Source organism: Poeciliopsis prolifica, unplaced genomic scaffold, assembly GCF_027474105.1.
Source record: "Poeciliopsis prolifica strain line A6 unplaced genomic scaffold, Auburn_PproV2 SCAFFOLD083, whole genome shotgun sequence".
In the NCBI taxonomy this organism is placed as follows: Eukaryota; Metazoa; Chordata; class Actinopteri; order Cyprinodontiformes; family Poeciliidae; genus Poeciliopsis; species Poeciliopsis prolifica.
In genome coordinates, this window is record NW_026562458.1 from 465319 (window position 1) to 482435 (window position 17117).

At 40.6% G+C, this 17117-nt stretch overlaps 2 protein-coding genes across 2 annotated transcripts; both read left to right on the forward strand.

Moving 5' to 3' along the window:
• The first annotated feature begins 924 nt into the window (after positions 1 to 924).
• Positions 925 to 7284, forward strand: LOC129353083 (uncharacterized). Its single transcript, XM_055022282.1, has 3 exons — positions 925 to 1027; positions 1108 to 1258; positions 4330 to 7284. The coding sequence occupies exons 2-3, from the start codon at positions 1122 to 1124 to the stop codon at positions 6329 to 6331; spliced, it is 2139 nt and encodes a 712-aa protein (XP_054878257.1). The 5' UTR covers positions 925 to 1027; positions 1108 to 1121; the 3' UTR covers positions 6332 to 7284.
• Positions 7285 to 7294: 10 nt separating this feature from the next.
• LOC129353081 (golgin subfamily A member 6-like protein 22) lies at positions 7295 to 16053 on the forward strand. Its single transcript, XM_055022281.1, has 7 exons — positions 7295 to 7379; positions 9141 to 9297; positions 10621 to 10762; positions 11050 to 11488; positions 12139 to 12390; positions 12468 to 12673; positions 13091 to 16053. The coding sequence occupies exons 3-7, from the start codon at positions 10629 to 10631 to the stop codon at positions 15405 to 15407; spliced, it is 3348 nt and encodes a 1115-aa protein (XP_054878256.1). The 5' UTR covers positions 7295 to 7379; positions 9141 to 9297; positions 10621 to 10628; the 3' UTR covers positions 15408 to 16053.
• The last annotated feature ends 1064 nt before the right edge of the window (positions 16054 to 17117 follow it).

Below are 17117 nucleotides of genomic sequence, written 5' to 3' on the forward strand. Positions count from 1 at the left end.
AATGAAAAATAAAACTTTATATTTTATAATGGAGAAAATTTAAAGACAGAAAACTTTTTCTTTGGCTTATTTAATCTGTACCTATGCGTTTCATTTATATTTTAGTTGATACAAATTTATTACAATCTTTTCCGCTTACTAGCATCGCTCTTGTTTAATCTAGACAAGTTTTAGACTCTGGTCAACCAGAACTCACCGATACATCCGCTGCAGTTCAGGTGTATTAATCACACATCTGCCTTCAATAGAAGATCTTTGATTCCTGGCCCAAGTGATGACGTTGCATACAAATATGCCACCTGCTGGCCAATAAAATTCTAGAAAAAAAAACTTAATCACATTTTTTCCAAGAAATTTCTGAGCTTCAAAGGTTGAAAATTTGTGATAAAAATCCAGATTCCACAAAATGTGTCATGAATGATTCCAGGCATTTTAATTACATTGAAGACAGAAAACAACTTTGAGGTCTAAATGAGAGTAACCTGAAAAATGTTGCAGAAAAAACATGGACATTTTTAAAAGGTTTAAATTTTTACACTTTACAAAATAAGTTATTTTTAGAAAGTTTATAGCAAACGTTTGACTTTTAAAACTCAGAAGTTTCCAAATTTTTTCTAGAAAATTTCAGTTTTTTCTCTATTTTTCTATCTACAATTCACCGTCATTCTTAGCAGATTTAGTTGAACTTTAGTTGTTTTTGACCATTTTGCGTCCAATACAGGAAGATTTCTCTAGTTTTTAGCTGCAGTTTTTGGTCAAAACGTTGACAGAAATGAATATTTAAACTGCAAACACAGATTTATGGGAGGAGGAAGCTGGAGAACATCAACCCTGTTGAAAAAGTGCTGATGGAGGCTGAGTGTAAAAAGCGAGTGCTGTAGTCGGGGCAGGGTGTTATTTTTAGCTGGTGCAGCCCCTCACATCCATCAGGTGGTTATTGGCTCCCAGAGCGTCGGTACAAATCAGCAGAGCTGTCAGCAGCGTCTCCACTCAGATTATCGCCGGTGAAGCTGCGTCTCTGCAGGAGGTCTCATTCAGATTTCACTTTAATCCGACGCAGGCTGAGCGATGGAGACGCTAACGGCTCTGTGGCTTTGCTTCCTGCAGGAACCAGGCTGAAGATGTCGAGCGAGAAGAACCCGGAGGTGGTGGGATGCGACGCCTCCATCATGAGGAACGTCTGGGAGATCCGGATGAGGGAGTTCGGACAGAGGATGCTCCTGGAGCAGGAGCGGCTGGAGAGGAGCGCGCTGCCCGCGTGAGAAAACCAAACATTCATCAAACTTCTACTGTCAGTTTTAGACAAACTGCAGCCGTTGAGGTGAAACCGAACCCAACCGGGACGAATCTGTTTTAATCTGAACAAACGGGACAGAAAGTCCTGCAGTCACCCGAGAGACGTCCAAACATCCAAACTGTTTGACATTTTAGATCCCAAATCAAAACCAGAGGCTGAAGTTTCATCCTGCAGAAACTGCAGCTCACTTTCTCCTGGCATGAAGTTTGTTTTCAGAGTGAATCTTAAATTGATGCTAATTTAGAGGTTATGAACAGATTCCTGACTGGGTTTGGTCTTCAGATTTTCAAAACCCAGTTTCCATCTCCAGATAAAGTTTTGCAGTTTGAATTCACTCTGATGTTTGATTTTTCCCCCTGAAACAATTTCACAAAAACAGTCAGGAAATCGAAGTTTTGAAGATTCTAAAGTTTGAAGGGTTTCTTTCTACTTTAGTTGCTCTCTTAACCCAGTTTCACTCTGTTCCTTAAATCCGACCCTTTTTACATGACACACAAATTCTTAAAGCTAAAAAAGTTATTTTGAAGAAATTTCTGAAACTCAACAGATTCCCAAAGGGCTCCGAACTTTCAGAGCACTGAAAAAACACAAAATGTTTCAATTATTAATATCTTAGTGAAACTGAAATGACTTTAATGCAAAATATAAGACACTTTTAGGTTAATAATTACTTAACATTCATAAAAATGAAAGAAACTAATAATTTTTTAACCTACATAAAGATATTATTTAGTTAGTTACTTGTTTGGTGAAGATTTTATCAATTTTGGGTTTTTTGTTTGAAAGAGAAACTGACCTCATTTGACCTCATTTTCTAATTAAAATCTACAAAAAACAAAATCTGAAAACACATCTTAAAGACTAAAGTCTGAGATGCAGGAAAAATTCCAACAAAGCTTTAAATGAAAGGTTCTGAAAAGCCATCAGGTCTGAATTCATAAAAAAAGATGAAAGACGTTGAAAAATAATTATTAATTATGCAAATTTGGATAAACAAAAAAACAAATGATGCAGAAAAACAATGGGATTTATTTACGTTTCGCAGTTCGTCTTGCATTTGGGTCACTGAACTGGAAGGCAAACAGAAATGAACTGTTATGGTAAGAAAAGCTCAGAGTTACAGGAAGATTTGTGTCTGGAAGGAAAATACCAGAAATCAAAAATGGTTTGAAAAGGTTTTCAGAGCAAAAATGTTGTTTTAAACTCAACATAAATAGAGCAAAAACAGAAACAAGTCACTTTCCTTCAACCATGTTTCTGCTTTAGTTGCTGCATTTGTATGAAATGTCTTTAATTATTTTGTATTTCTTGCTTTACTAGTTGGGTTGTCATATATTTATTAATATCTCGGTCTCAGTGAACTCAGGTTCATTTTAATGCCAGCTGCTCTTCATCCAGTCTAATTCAGAGATCAGTCACACAGTCACAGCTGTAACCACAGATTTAATGTTTTATTACGTGTGAACATCCTTGTGGCTTTAAAGAGGAATTTATTAAATTATTCTGTAAGAGTTAATTTCTCAGAAACATCATGATGATGGAGAAACGACGACGTCCAGAGCAGGAAACTTGACCCACCAGAGCAGCAAAGGTCACCAGTTAGCTTTGCCAACAAATCTCCACAAAAGGTACCGGTCCAAGACCGCATGCCATGTCTCGACTTCCAGAGCCGCTTGAAGAGCCCAACAGATTTAGCGGGAGCTGAAATGAATACTCAGGGAGAGTGACAGTGATTTATGATCCACTCTGCAGGGAATGTGTGTTTCATGCTTTCAGTCAAACATTTCCTTATTAGAACCAAAAAATCAAACCCAAGCATCGGTCTGGTTAGGGTTGAAGTGAACTCTGGTTCAGTTTGAATGCATGTGTGAACACCAAGCAGATAAGAGATCGCTCCAAAGCAGGAAGTGGACAACAGGGCAGAGCATTCTGGGTAAAAACGGACTGATCTAGCGCCAGCAGGAGAAATGACTCCTGGTTTTTAGCCAAAGACAAAAAGAGAAATCCTCCACCCTCTAAAATCTGACGCCTCCATTTGTTTCTGTTTTGCAAAGAAGAAAGTTGCTCTCAGTGTCTTCAGAGGTTTTCATGTCGTTTCCTTCAGTGGCTCTTGGTGCAGCGCCCCCACAGGCCAGGAGGGGAACAGGTTGCTCTAACAGTTTGGTTGGTTTGACTCAGAGCAGAGAGAAAGCAGGAACGGTGCTTTTCCCAGAACATTTCTGAGCTCCAGAAGTTTAAAATCTGCAAGAAAAAAAAAATTGTTAGATTAATCTCAGAAATTTTGGGGGGGAAAACAGTTGAAAATTTTGAGATTCAATTTTGTTTTGAATCTCAGAAGATTCCAATGAAACAACAAATAAAGTTACTCATTAATTATTCAACAATTTATGACAAAACAGGAAAAAACATCCAACTTTATTTTCAGTTTTCATTTTTTCCTCAGTAGCAAATCTGAAATATTCAAAAACAACAACAAAGAAAAACACCAATCATTTGTTTGTTGAACTAAAACCTTCAGGGTAAATAATGTACACTAATTGTGATTTTATTTTTTTAAGTGCAGCCGATGTAGTTTGATCTCCTAGCAGCAGGACATAACAGGTTTTCTATAAATAAAAACATTGTTGTGTTATTTAAGAGCTGCCAGATGGCAGCATCACTTTCCCCCTCAGTAACTTCACCTCAAGGTTTTCATCATCACAGGCCTGGATAGAAACAGAGCAACCAAATTTACTCCAGAACAAAAAATCCAGAATTATCTCCACACCGCACAGATTTTCTGGAACACATAGTTCCAATTATTTTTAAAATCAGACCAATAAACAGTCAAAATTTCTTAGACGTGTCCAAAATGCTCAATGAAGTGTGAAACATTTCTGGAGAAATCCTCTAATCAAGAACTAAAGCACTTTTAAATTTATGTTAGGATCAAAAAGTTTGAACTGCAGGTTTTTATGTCAAGACAAAATAAATAATGGCGAGCTGTGTTCATTAACTTTTTTTCCCTTTTGTTCTTTTTTTTGTTTGCACAGCATCAACAAGGACTGGGCAGATCGAATGACTGCCAAGATGGGCAAATACAAAAGAGTGGAGAGGAAAGTTGCACCTTCCGATATCCAACCAGACGACAACATCTGGAAGAGCAAGCAACCGCTGGTTCCTCAGGGAGTTCCTCTTGGTAGAGGTTCGGGTCCCGTTGGCAGACCAGCAGTCCCGGCGAAAAGCTTTTCTGCTCAAGCCCCAAATCTCAAGGACAAAAAGGTGCAAGACAAGAGTTTCAACAAACTTCAGCTTCTCATGTCAATCACCAAAACTCAGCCATCATCTCTGGTGTGGGGCAAGGCTTGGAAGTTCAACAAGTCCTTACCGTCACCAGCAGAGGGCGCAAGTCCAGACTGGGGGCAGTCCTGGATGTTTGCTCCCTATCAACCTCGAGCTGAAGAAAGTAAGCCTTGGCCAAATGAGCCCAACCTGGTGGATCCACAAAGCTATCATCTCTGGAGAAAAGCCTTTTACAAGATGGTGGAACCACAGGAGCTAGACCTGAATCTGCCTGCTGACGAATGGCAAACATCCTGGAAAAGATTTGAGAAAATCAAGAAAGATTCCGCTGAAGATGAAGAGAAAGCCTATAAACATGGATTCTTCACTTCACTGGTGGAAACCCAGCACCAGAATGAAATCTTGTGTTCATCAGAGTGGAGTGATTCCTGGACGTCCACCAAGCCAGGCAGCGAAGGTTTACTGACAGCAATGGTTGATGACAACAAAGATGTGGGAAGAGAAATAAACCCAGAATGGGAGGAATGTTGGCGGCTTCTCAACCATCATGGCAGCAACAGCTTCAAGCTTCCTCGCCATCAGAAACCGCTCAGTCCAGAATGGGCCAGTTCATGGAGAACAGCAGCCGGCGTCTTCAACAAACAGAGTTCCTCTCAGAACCAGCATCACGGCTTTGACGATCACAGCCTGGAGAGAGACGGTTTTGACAAAATCACCTCTGCAACTCGTAAGAGAGACCTTCAGTTCTGCAATAAATTTGAGGCGATGGGCGACTGGAGCAAGTCATGGGAGATACCAAAGAACAACTCAAAACCTTGTGCCGAGATAGATAAAGTTCTCAAAGCCACACCACCGAAGATAGATGTTGAGACTCAAAAGGTGGAAAAGATCCCTCAGGTCAATTACTCAACAGAGAAAGTAGATCCAAGGTACGAGCAACTAAGACGTGATGTGATACATCACACAAGGAGGGAACTCCCTGAGTCAAAGATACTGCTTCTGAAGCACCTGCAGAAAATACTTCCACCTTCTGAATGGAGGGATTCCTGGAAGATAATAAAACACAGAATGAGACAGGAAAAGAGGAGGTACAAGCCGGATCCTGTGAAGCCTTTCAGAGAGTCTGAGAAAGGGGAAGATTCAAAGCCCAAAGCCTCAGAGTGGAAAGACTCCTGGAAGTTTATGTGCCGGCCTCTGAATCAGAACCCTGAGCTGTGGCAACAAGGTTGGTCCACCTCAACGCAAGTCCGGGTGAACTGGGAGAGGCACCAGAGTGAGATTTCAGTGGAGAAATTTCCTAAAAATGGTCCAACAAGTGAACGGGTTTGGGGAGAATCCTGGAAGTTCTCAAGGTACCAGCATCGATCAGAACCTGTACAAGCCAAAGGTCAAGTCGCCAAAGGGAAGTTGAATGTTCCTGATAACTCAAGACAACAGGAAAGTCATACCAAGTCCATGTCAGATTGGCAAGATGCCTGGATGGTCACAGAAACAGAGATGAGACACGACAAACCGTCTTTTGTTCAGTGGAGGGAATCCTGGAAGTGGTCTATCTACCACACACCACATTGGACTGGACTAGTATCTACAGACAAGTGGGTGGATGAATCCACTGAGATCCAACGCCCAAAAAGCATTCTGTCCTCAGAAGGGGTGAAAGCTAAAATGAATCGCTCCTTTGACAACAAGATATTTGGCCAAAGATACCCTGAGAAAGAGTGGAGCTCCTCATGGAGCACCAAATCACTTTAAGCAATCAATCGAGCAAAAGTAGTTCAACTCAGCAGCAACATCCCAGTCTGAGTGAGTGTGGATGTAAGTGGGGAAGATCTTTCAGACTTGCCAACCCAAAGCCCCAACTGGATCAGCCCTGGATTGAGTCTTCCCAGAACCCTGGTTACTACCAGGTTTTATGGTCAAGCATAAACAAGATGCAAAACATAAATAAAAATAAATCTGACCTAAACAAAGTGTTTGCTTCTGCCACACTTTGGGCAAACTCCTACCGGTTCCTGCAGAAACCCAACAACCAGCTTAATACCAAAGGTAGATCCAAAGTACTCAGTGATCAAAGAGTGATTTTACCAACAAAGATCAAAACGAAGAAGCAACTGGTATCTGGGATGGAGAAGGAGAAACAATCTGAGAGGAAGTGGGCAGGATGCCACCTCCTGGGTAAAACTCAACCTCGTCCCAAGAAAGGCAGCGATTCTAACAGGAAGCTCCCGCCTGACGACAGCGTCTATAAGAAATTCCTGGAGGAATGGGGAGAGTCTTGGAGATTCTTTGTCCGTCCTGAAAACCTGAAAAAAACAGATGAGCTTCAAGCCAATATCTGGTTGGGATGAATCCTGGAAGTTCCTCCTTCCACTGTACTGAAACGAAAACAATCGCTTCAAGAAATGAGTCACTTTGTTGAACCAAGGATCTGCATTTGGGCCATAAACTAGGAATGTGTTTGATAGCGCAGGACAGTGTGGATGGAAGGCATGTTTCAGGCAAATAAATCAGAACAGTATAGTTTTAAATTGCCATTTATGAGAAAAAGGCAAAGAAGAAAAGGGATAATGATCTTATGAAGAGTGGGTGTAGTTTTAATGTGAGAATATTAAAACAGTTTGAGAAAGAGAAATGTACACAGGACTGTCTGATGATGAAGGTGAAGGAAATGCTGAAGTCTCCTGAATAAAGGAGTAAAACAAACAGTATCTTGTCTTTATTCAGCCTGTCACTGCAGGAGTTTCTTCAACCTGACAAACCAAACAGAAGATTCACTGACTCCATCTAGTGGACACATCTGGTAAGACATGAATCATTAGTACCCTTCATTAGCTTGATAAATATTAACTAATCATTTGTTTTTGTTGCAAAATGAAAAAGCCACAAATAACTTCAATTTATTATGGATTTTTAAAAAATACATTTAATCCTTGAAAGTAAGGATTAAATCTGTACTTTTCAGCATAAATATATAGATATTTTTTAGATGAAGCTCCAGTCCTTCTTTTTATGTCCTATTTCACAGATATATATTTGTCAAAGTGTTGTGGCTCTGGTGTCATTTATAAGTATCAAATAATAACTGAGTGAATTTCTAGACCAAATTATACAACAGTGACATCTAGTGGCAACAGAAGTAAAATTAAAATTTATTTTATATTCACCTGGAAACAGAAATGAAATTAAAAGATGGACAAAGAACAGGAATAAGTAGAGCAACAACAGTATTAAAATGATTATATGTGTAAAGATTTGTGACATCCTGTTGAACTTGGTCAATTTAAAACAAACTATTTTAACAATTTATAAAGTAAATCCAACATGATCTGGAAAAACACCCAAACAAATCCATGTTCTGGTAAAGCTCCATACATTTGACAGCAAACGTATGGAAACCTAAAAATGCCATGTAGTTGAGCTAAAAATAGATCTGGCAGTTCACATGACATCAGCAGCAAAATGATCTGAGCGTCTCGTTACGTGACGGAGACACAGCTACTGAGCATGCTCAGACCGAGCAGACATCCTGCGCACATGTAGAAAATACACACACACACACACACACACACACACACACACACACACACACACACACACACACACACACACACACACACACAAAGGTTCTGATCATACATGAGGAGAACATAGTTTAGGTTTTCAAACATTTATTAAATAAAACTCAATGTTTAACCAATGAAAACGATACAATCTGCTCCTGTTTTCCTTATTGGCTTAAATGGACGTGATAAATAATCCCAAGTTCACTGGAGTTTGAAACTGCTGCTTTTCTAACTTCCTGTTGCAGCTAGCTGTGATGCTGTGCTCATGCTAGCGTGCATAAAAAGAAATTCATTTGTAAAATTCTGCATTAATTTGAATATTTCTACTTAATATTTACATTATAAACTTAATAATTATTTAAAGTGACACCTTTCAAGGTATTAAAAATGAAAAGAAACTAAATAAATGCAACAAAAACCTAAAGGAATTATTTAAAATCCAAATACATAAAAAAATAAAAGTATAGACAAATGAAAACTACAAAAAATGAATTAAAATAAAATCAATAAAACAAAAGTAATTAAATCAATAAATAGAAGCACAGACAAAAAACATAAATAAAATAAATTAATAAATATAAAAACAAGATAAATTCATAATTTTAACAGACAGAAAAAAAAGAGAAAAGAAAAACTATCAGTTTCAGTTGTTTTCTTGTTTTAAACCCAAAATTTGCTGAAGCTGCATTTTAGACATTTTGCATAATTTGTTTTTTATTCCAGTAACAAAATATAACGTTAAATAAACACCAAATTGGTTATTTTATATCAAATTTGTGCATCTGTCCATCATTTATCACCAACCTGTCGAGAACAGAGCAGCTTTAAATGACTGTTGTTCTATTTTTATGTTTCTGCTCCTGCAGCCTTTAAAGTCTCATCTTTGTCGTATTTCTGCAGCTGCCCGGTTTGTTGCACCTGTTGAATAAAGATTCATTTCACTAATGTGTTTTTCATCTAATCCTTGTCTGTTCCCGCTGGCCCGGCTCTAAATTTAGAGACGCAGCCCTGGATGTGTTGTGATGTAAAAATAGGAGGAGGGAAGCCGGCTCGTTATCCAGGACAGAGAGTCAAACTTCAAGCTGAAGGAGCGTCGAGAAGACGATCAGCGGAGCCGGAGAGGAAGGAAGAAACAGGACGGATTCAGAGAAACAGGCCAGAATTTCTTATTTATGTTTGCTTATCTTACAACATGTGATGTTTTTAGTTTGTTCTGTGGGATTCTAGTTTTGCATGTTGACATTTTGGCACTAATGGTTTCAGGCTCCAGAAAAACACTGAGAGCTGAAAACAGAGACAGTTTAACTTCAGATCAACAAACGTTTGTTAGTCTGAAGTTGGACCAGAAAATGTGTCAAATTGAGACATTTTTGTTCCTGCTGGTTGGTGCTCACTAGCTAATCAATCACCAGCTAATCAATCACCAGCTAATCAATCACTAGCTAATCAATCACTAGCTAATCAATCACTAGCTAATCAATTATTAGCTAATCAATCAGTAGGTCATCAATCAGTAGCTAATCAATCACCGCTCATTTTCAGGTGATTATTAAAAATCAGAAAATAAACATTGATCCTGAAATCATAAATGGTGACGGACTGAATCTTCTGTCCGAGTGGAAAATGTTTGAGTTTTATTCTGTCGGCTAGTGGAGCTGATGTCAGCCGGTTTCCATGGCAACGGGTGTGCGTTCGGTGAGAGCAGAAGAATTTGAGTTGTTTTTTTTTCCTCCTTATTTTCCCTTTACTATGGAGAACTGCCAGACAAACCAACTTGCAGATCTTTAATATTCTGCATTAGAGATTTAATTAAATCATCGGCTCTGTGAAACATGTTTGGGTTTTTTTGGGGAAGCGTCTCAGACAGCAGCTGGTCGAGGATCCCTGAAGTCATCCTCTAATTTTACAGCGTTTATTAAAACGGATGAGGCTGAAATGCAAAGTAAATCCTCCAGACGGTCGAAGTTTCTGATGCTAGTTTTAAAATGAGCCGTTCTTTAAAAACCTTTGACTGCAGCTCTTCCATTTTCACAAAACAAACTAAACATTTTCCATATTTACAAATCTCCAGTTACGGTATATAAAGTCATACATTTGAGCATCAGAGTTGTTGTGTTGATGTGCAGAATATGATTTAATATCTGAGTTGATTTAATATCTGTGTTTATCTCCATATTCCTCAGTTTGGAGGTTCTTGTTGCCGGGCAAAGTTTAATTTTAGAGCTGCTGCTTGTTGTTTTCATTCTCTGAGCAAATAACTTGTGACATGTTGTTCCTGGAACTAACTGTACGGAGGAGTGATCCTGCCAAAATTATCTAAAAAATATAGAAATAAATAAATCAAAATCAAAAACCAGACTAATACACAAGCCTGGATTGTATTTATTTTACTATAATTTTCTATTTCTTTTGTATTGTTGTTTAGAATGTCTTTTTAATGTTGTTTCACAGTGATAATAAATCTGTACTTTTTTGTAGGAAACACAATGTTGTCCAAAAAGGAAGAGAAGAGATCGTTCAGCAACGGCCGACTGAGAGACCAGTGGGAGAAAATAGCCCAGAACGAGGCAGACCAGTGCAAACAGGAGGCTGAATGGAAACGGAAAAGCTCCGTTAAAGTGTAAAGATCCAAACATTTATTCCTTCACAACTAAATAAAACAGTAAAAAAACAATAAATATACATTTGTCTGACTAAAATATCAAGTAAGTTGTGTATATTTTATGTGTTGGAGGCAACATTTGAAATGTTAAGTACGTAATTATTATTATTACTATGGGCAGTTTTGTCAGGACCAGACCTCCGTATGTAATTGACTGATTGAAATGTAAGACAATTCTGTTTTCTCAGTTCATGTAAAACAAGTTTTTCATATTTAATCAAACAGATTGTTTTTCTTTTCTCCAGTCTTTTCTCAAAGTGGACCTACCACTGGTCCAACGGAGACCAGCTGAAGGACGAGATTTCCGACTTCAGGAGGGCGACGACCCGGACAGACGACGAAGAAAAAAAGCCTAAAATCAAATTCAAAATCGTTCCTCCACCTCCAAAGGTCAAAGCGGAGCCTCCGCCGCCACCGCCGCCCCCCAGGAGGTCTTCCTCCCCGAAACGTCACAGGCAAAAACGCAAAGTGGAAGTGGACGTGTTTGGGTTGTGCTGGAGGGAGTCCTGGATGAGCCTGAAGCCGCCAAAGTACCTTTACCTGAAGGCCAGAGAGGCCAAAGAGAGGAGGACCCTGCTGATGACCTTAGAGTGTCCCAGGAACAGGAAGTACAAATCACAGACGTGTGGACTGGACCCGGACGGGACGGGTCCGGTTTCTAGTTGGAGTCTTTCCTGGAAGCAGGTGAGGATGGACAGATGGCACACTCCTGCTAATGCGCTAATAGCAGAGCTAATGCGCTAATAGCAGAGCAAATGTTTTGTTTAGAGCTTTTTGCTAACTTTGAGAACATTTAGCGCACTTAGCTTCCCCTACATTCTAAAGCACTAATTTATTGGCTGTTTTGTTAACTTTCAGTTGGATAAAGTTCAACATCTGTGTTAAAGTTTTGGTTAGCTTCCGCTAAATCTGTTAGTATAGCGCTGTAGCATTAGCTTCCACTGAATAATGTGTTTGTATAGCACATTAGCATTAGCTTCCACTATTATTCATTAGGTATATTATTGTATGCCTTTAACATTAGGTTAGACTAACTACAGTGTTGTTTTATTGTTTTAGCATTAGCTTCTGCTAAACACGGCGCTGGTGTAGCACTTTAAGGGTTAGCAAAGCTAAAGGTTTAGTTAGCTGTGTCCACTACTGTGCCATTGTGGAACTTATTGTTCTTTGAGAGGTCAAATGTCACAATAAAGGTCAAATGTAGATTTTCAGCTTCCCTCTCTAATATGTCAAGCTTGATTGTTGTTATAAATGGGACTTGAGAAAATGGTTGAATCTTAGACATAAAATCAACCAAAACAAAATTTTTCTCTGAATGTTTTCCTGGTTTCCAGGCGAAAAGCCCGGCTCAGTCAGAGCAATCAGAGGACAGAGACTTTGAGTGGGACACTCTGTTTGAAAGGACGCTGGTCAGCAAAGTGGCAATAGGAGAATATGGTCTTCCTTCCTGGGCCGGAACATGGAAGATCATGAACTTTCCCTTCAGGCAGCAGAAGAAGAACTGGGACTGCGGATGGGAAAGCTACCAACAGGAGCCGAGCGACAAGGCCGATAAGTTTGAGCTCATTCAAGAGCAGCTGGATGAGGTGGGGTCGTTGGTCTCCAGAGTTTCAGCTCCAAATCTGACTGACCAAAGAAAATTTGTGTTCTGGTCTTTAACTAGGACGAACCTGAAGGCTGGGAGGATTCATGGAGGCTCTCAGCAGAAGAAGATCCAACGGACGGGCCCGCCACGTTCACAGTGGAAATGAGCGACTGGCTGATGCCCGGATGGAGCAAATCCTGCCTGCTGGCTGCAGCTCTGCCTGAGGAATACGAAGAGCGGCAGAAGAGCTGGAGCTCCTGCTGGGGCCTCCAGCAGGAGCTCAGGTGGGTTCAGCCTCAACAGCAGCAGAACCTCTGGGAGGTTCATCAAAACGATCCCTTTACCTCAAACCACAAAGTTAGCTGGTTAACCCTAAGGCGCTAATAATTAGCACTGGTTCTTCTAACGCTAAAGTGCTATAGCAACTTAACATTTAGCAAAAGCTAATGCTAAGAGCTAAATTTAACCATGTTGACACCTAGCATGTGTCATGAGAACACGAGGATGGATGGATGGATGGATGGATGGATGGATGGATGGATGGATGGATGGATGGATGGATGGATGGATGGATGATGGATGGATGGATGGATGGATGGATGGATGATGGATGGATGGATGGATGGATGGATGATGGATGGATGATGGATGGATGGATGATGGATGAACGGATGGATGACTGACCTCTGGTTTCCCCTCAGGTGGCGTCAGCCGTCCGTCTCGTCCGCCCATCACCATACCAAGCAGATGTCCAGGAGACGGAGAGCCATAAACGTTTTCCTGTTGTCCGATCTGGACCGGTCTGGTCTGAGCGACTGGACGGAGGCCTGGAAGGCTCCAAAAGGACAGAAAAGACCGAAAGACGATAAAGAGCGGGAGGAAGGAGAAGGAACTGACGAAGAGGAGGATGAGGATGAAGGAATGGAGGAAGAAGAGGAGGATGAAGAGGAGGAGGAGAACAGGACAAACAAGTTCCAAAACTTCAACAAGAACAAGGTCGAGGAAAAAGAGGAAGAGGAGGATGAGGGTCTAGATGAAGAGGAGGAAGATGAAGAAGATGAGAAGGAAAATGGTGAAAAGGAAACGGAGAGAGGAATCGATGAGGAGAGTGAAGCTGAGGAAGAGGAGAAACTTAAGAGTGTCAGAGTGATGAAGGAGGAGGAAGAAAAATGTGACAGTGCAGATGAGGAAGAGGAGGAGGACAACGAATCAGCTGACAGGACGAAGGATGAAGAGGAAATTTATGAGGAAGAGGAAGAAAACGGCAAAACAAACAAAACCGAAAGTCAAAAGCTTAAAACCGAGCAGAGCAAGAAGGATGAAGAAGAGGAGGAAGAGGAGGATGCTGAAGATGAGGAAGAGGAGGATGCTGAAGATGAGGAAGAGGAGGAAAATCAGACCAATGATGAAGAAAGACATGAAAATGCCAAAACAAAAGAAACAGAAAGTCAAGATCCAGTAACTGAGCTGAAGAAGAAGAATGCTGAAGATGAGGATGAGGAAGATGCTGAAGATGAGGATGAGGAAGAAGAGGAAGACAGTGGAGCCAATAAAGAGGAAGAAATGCAAGAAAACGGCAAATCAAAAACGAAAAGTCAAGATGCAGTAGAGCAAAGGAAGGAGGATGCTGAAGATGAGGAAGAGGAGGATGCTGAAGATGATGAGGAGGAGGATGCTGAAGATGAGGAAGAAAGGAAGGAAATCAACAGAGCAGAAAAAGCCGAGAAGGAGGAAAAGAATGAAACAAAGTTGGGAAAAGACAAAGAAGAAGATGATGAAGAGGAGGAGTTTCTGGAGTTTGATGAAGAAAGCGGCAAAAGTAAAGGAGATGAAGAGGAGGAAGAGGAAACAGAGGAAGACTATGAAGATGCAGATGAAGAGGGCGAAGAACGAGAGAAGGAAAAAGAAAAAGAAAAGGATGAAGATGTAAACCTGGAAGAGGAAGAGGAGGATGAAGAGAACCCGGATTTAGAAGACGATGATGAAGAAGAAGAGGAAGAGCAGGAAGAAATGAACAGAAAACAAGAGGAAGAGGAAGAGGAGGAGGTTAAAGATGAAGGACAGAGAAACAAAGAGGAGAAGGAGGAAGATGAGGATGATGATAGCCTGGATGTAGAAGATGAAGAGGAGGAGAGAGAAAAGGAGAGAAAAACAGAAAAGAAGGAGGAAGAGGAGAAGAAGGACATTGTAGAGGATGATGAAGATGATGAGGAAGAGGATGATGAAGACAATAATGAAGAGGATGATGAAGAGGAGGAAGAAGAGACAAAAGAAAACGAAAAGCTGAAAGATGAAAATAACGACGAGGATGAAGATGGAAACATTCACAGGATGAAGATGGAAACCAAACAAAGACGCTGCGAAGATGAGGAGAACAATGAGGAAGAGGAGGATGAGGAAGAGCAGGAGAGCTCTGAGGAAGACGAGGGGGAAGATGATGAAGAGGACAGTAAGATGGAGGAGGAAGAAATCAACAAAAACAAAGATGAAGGTGAGAAAGACGGAGAAACTGATGAAGAAAATCCTGTGGAGGGAAAAGCTGAGAAACAAGCGGAGGAAGAGGAGGAGCATGAAGAGCAAGAGAAGAAGAGCGGCGTTCTAAAACAGACGAAGAAGAAGAAGCAGAAACGAGTGAAAAGCAAACCCGACGCTCCGCTTCACCTGCAGTTCCACAAGCTGAACGCCTCCTTCTCCTCGTGGCGGCGCTCCTGGATGGTCGCCGTCGCTCACCGCGGAGGAGCCGACGACGAAGACGACGCCGAGGACGAGGACGAGGAAGAGGAGGGAGAGGAGTGGCGGGCCTGGAAGGAGTCCTGGAGAATCTGCCGCTGGAGGAAGACGGACGAAGACGAAGTGATGAGCTTCTCCCAGGAGCACCGGAGGCGCCGGGACGCCATCCAGGAAGTGGACGAAAGGACAAACAGGAAGTGGGCTCTGAGCTGGAAAATGAACACAGCTAACGGCGGACATGAGGAAGATGAAGAGGAGGAGGAAGATGAAGAGGAGGATGAAAGCTGAAATGTGATCAAACATTATGAACTGAGACATTTTAATAAACTTTGATCTCATTTCAGGTTTTTTTTAACCATTTTTAGGTGTAAAAATAAAAACAACCAAAACTTTCCTGGATCCTACAAGATGCTTCCCAGCAGCCGTTCACCGCTAGCTGAAGCGTTAGCTACATAAACATTAGCTCTGCTAACAAAAAAAAAAAGCTACAGCTACATAGTATTTTACAGATGCTAATGCTAAAGCATGAAACTGCACAATCTCAGGAAACTATTCTGTGAATTCTGGTGAAGTAACCTGAGTTCAAAGGTCAGGACCCCGAGGACGACAGAGGAAAACAAACCTTTACGGCTAACACTGGATGGTTTATGAAGAGCATTGATCACTTTAAGATAAATAAACAACCTGCAAGTTCCAGAAATATCATCTGTAAATTCTTTAGAGGAAATATGAGGAAGTTCTCCATGTTTTGTGAAAGTAGCCTGAAGTTAGCGTAGCCTTTCTGACTGAAAGATTTTAGCTTCACCTACCAGGAGATTTTGGAAATTTAAGTTTCTCTGTGAAAGTAACATGTAAGTTCCAGGAAAATAACATGTAGATTAGAAAGCAAAAGTTAAAACTGTCTGTTAATATTTGTACAAAAATGTAAATTGTACATCAGAAATATTTAATAAATTTTAAATAATAAACTGAATCTTTGTTCATTTTACTCATCCTTATGCAGCTCTGGTGGATGTCAGCGCCTTGCAAATTAAAACTATTTACTTCCTCATAAATTTCATCCAGAAACAAACAGAAGAACAGGAAACAGTAAAAAAGGAGAGAAGAGTTGAATGTTTGGGGAACATCTCCCTCTAGTGGTGGAACTGCGTCATTACGTCCCACTAAACAAACAGCAGCTTCCCAGTTCAGATCCAGGTGGAGTTAAAACATGACTCATGCTTTTTCATTTAATTACATCAAATGTTTTAATCTTAAATACAGTTTAATTCAGTGATAAACAGAACCAAACATGACGAGGCAACAACTCAGTAAAACCTTGAAGTTTAGGAGATTTATTCTATATCTTCCTGTGAATAACAGAGAAATGTCACATTCAGAGCTAAAGGTTTGATTCTGGATCCATAATCAGGTTTTTTTTCTCTATTAATCTGATTTATCTGTCTATTTTTCATTTGAAATGAAAGATAAACTCAAAAATGGCATCTTAAAAAGGCTAAAAGTGGTAAAACGTGACATAAATATCAGTTAGTTTTAATGAGCCGCTGCCGTTAGCTTGCAGGACTCTTTGCATGACTCCTGCTGATCCTGTTGCAGTTGAATGCGTCTTCCTCTCGTCCTGCAGCAGGTAGTCCTGCAGCAGGTCTTCCTGCCTCCTGCTTTGGGACCAGACGTCCTGCTGGGTTCCCATCGGGTCGTCCCTCCTGCTGCTCCTCGCCCAGCTGCGTATTAGCATCAGCTCAGACTGCTTTGTGACGACAAAACGCCCATTTCCACCTCCATCTGGCCCTCAGAGGGAGAAACCAGGCAGGGAGCCGCAGCTTTACATGATTTAACGGCTTCCTGAACCTTCAGTCACAGAAAGACAGTTACAAAATCAGTTCATTTTTTATTGACTTCTTATTCTTTTGTTGTTATTTATCCTATTTGTTAAAAAGAGGAGCTTAAAATTCTTGAAAGTTTTGAAGTGGAACTTCCTTCAGGTTTAGCAGAAACAAA

Coding starts and splice junctions, on each gene's coding strand:
- LOC129353083 (XM_055022282.1), top strand. CDS start 1,122: ATGTCGAGCGAGAAGAACCCGGAGGTGGTGGGATGCGACGCCTCCATC. Junction 1,259..4,329: donor GAGAGGAGCGCGCTGCCCGC/GTGAGAAAACCA, acceptor TTGTTTGCACAG/CATCAACAAGGACTGGGCAG.
- LOC129353081 (XM_055022281.1), top strand. CDS start 10,629: ATGTTGTCCAAAAAGGAAGAGAAGAGATCGTTCAGCAACGGCCGACTG. Junction 10,763..11,049: donor CGGAAAAGCTCCGTTAAAGT/GTAAAGATCCAA, acceptor TCTTTTCTCCAG/TCTTTTCTCAAAGTGGACCT. Junction 12,674..13,090: donor GGCCTCCAGCAGGAGCTCAG/GTGGGTTCAGCC, acceptor GTTTCCCCTCAG/GTGGCGTCAGCCGTCCGTCT.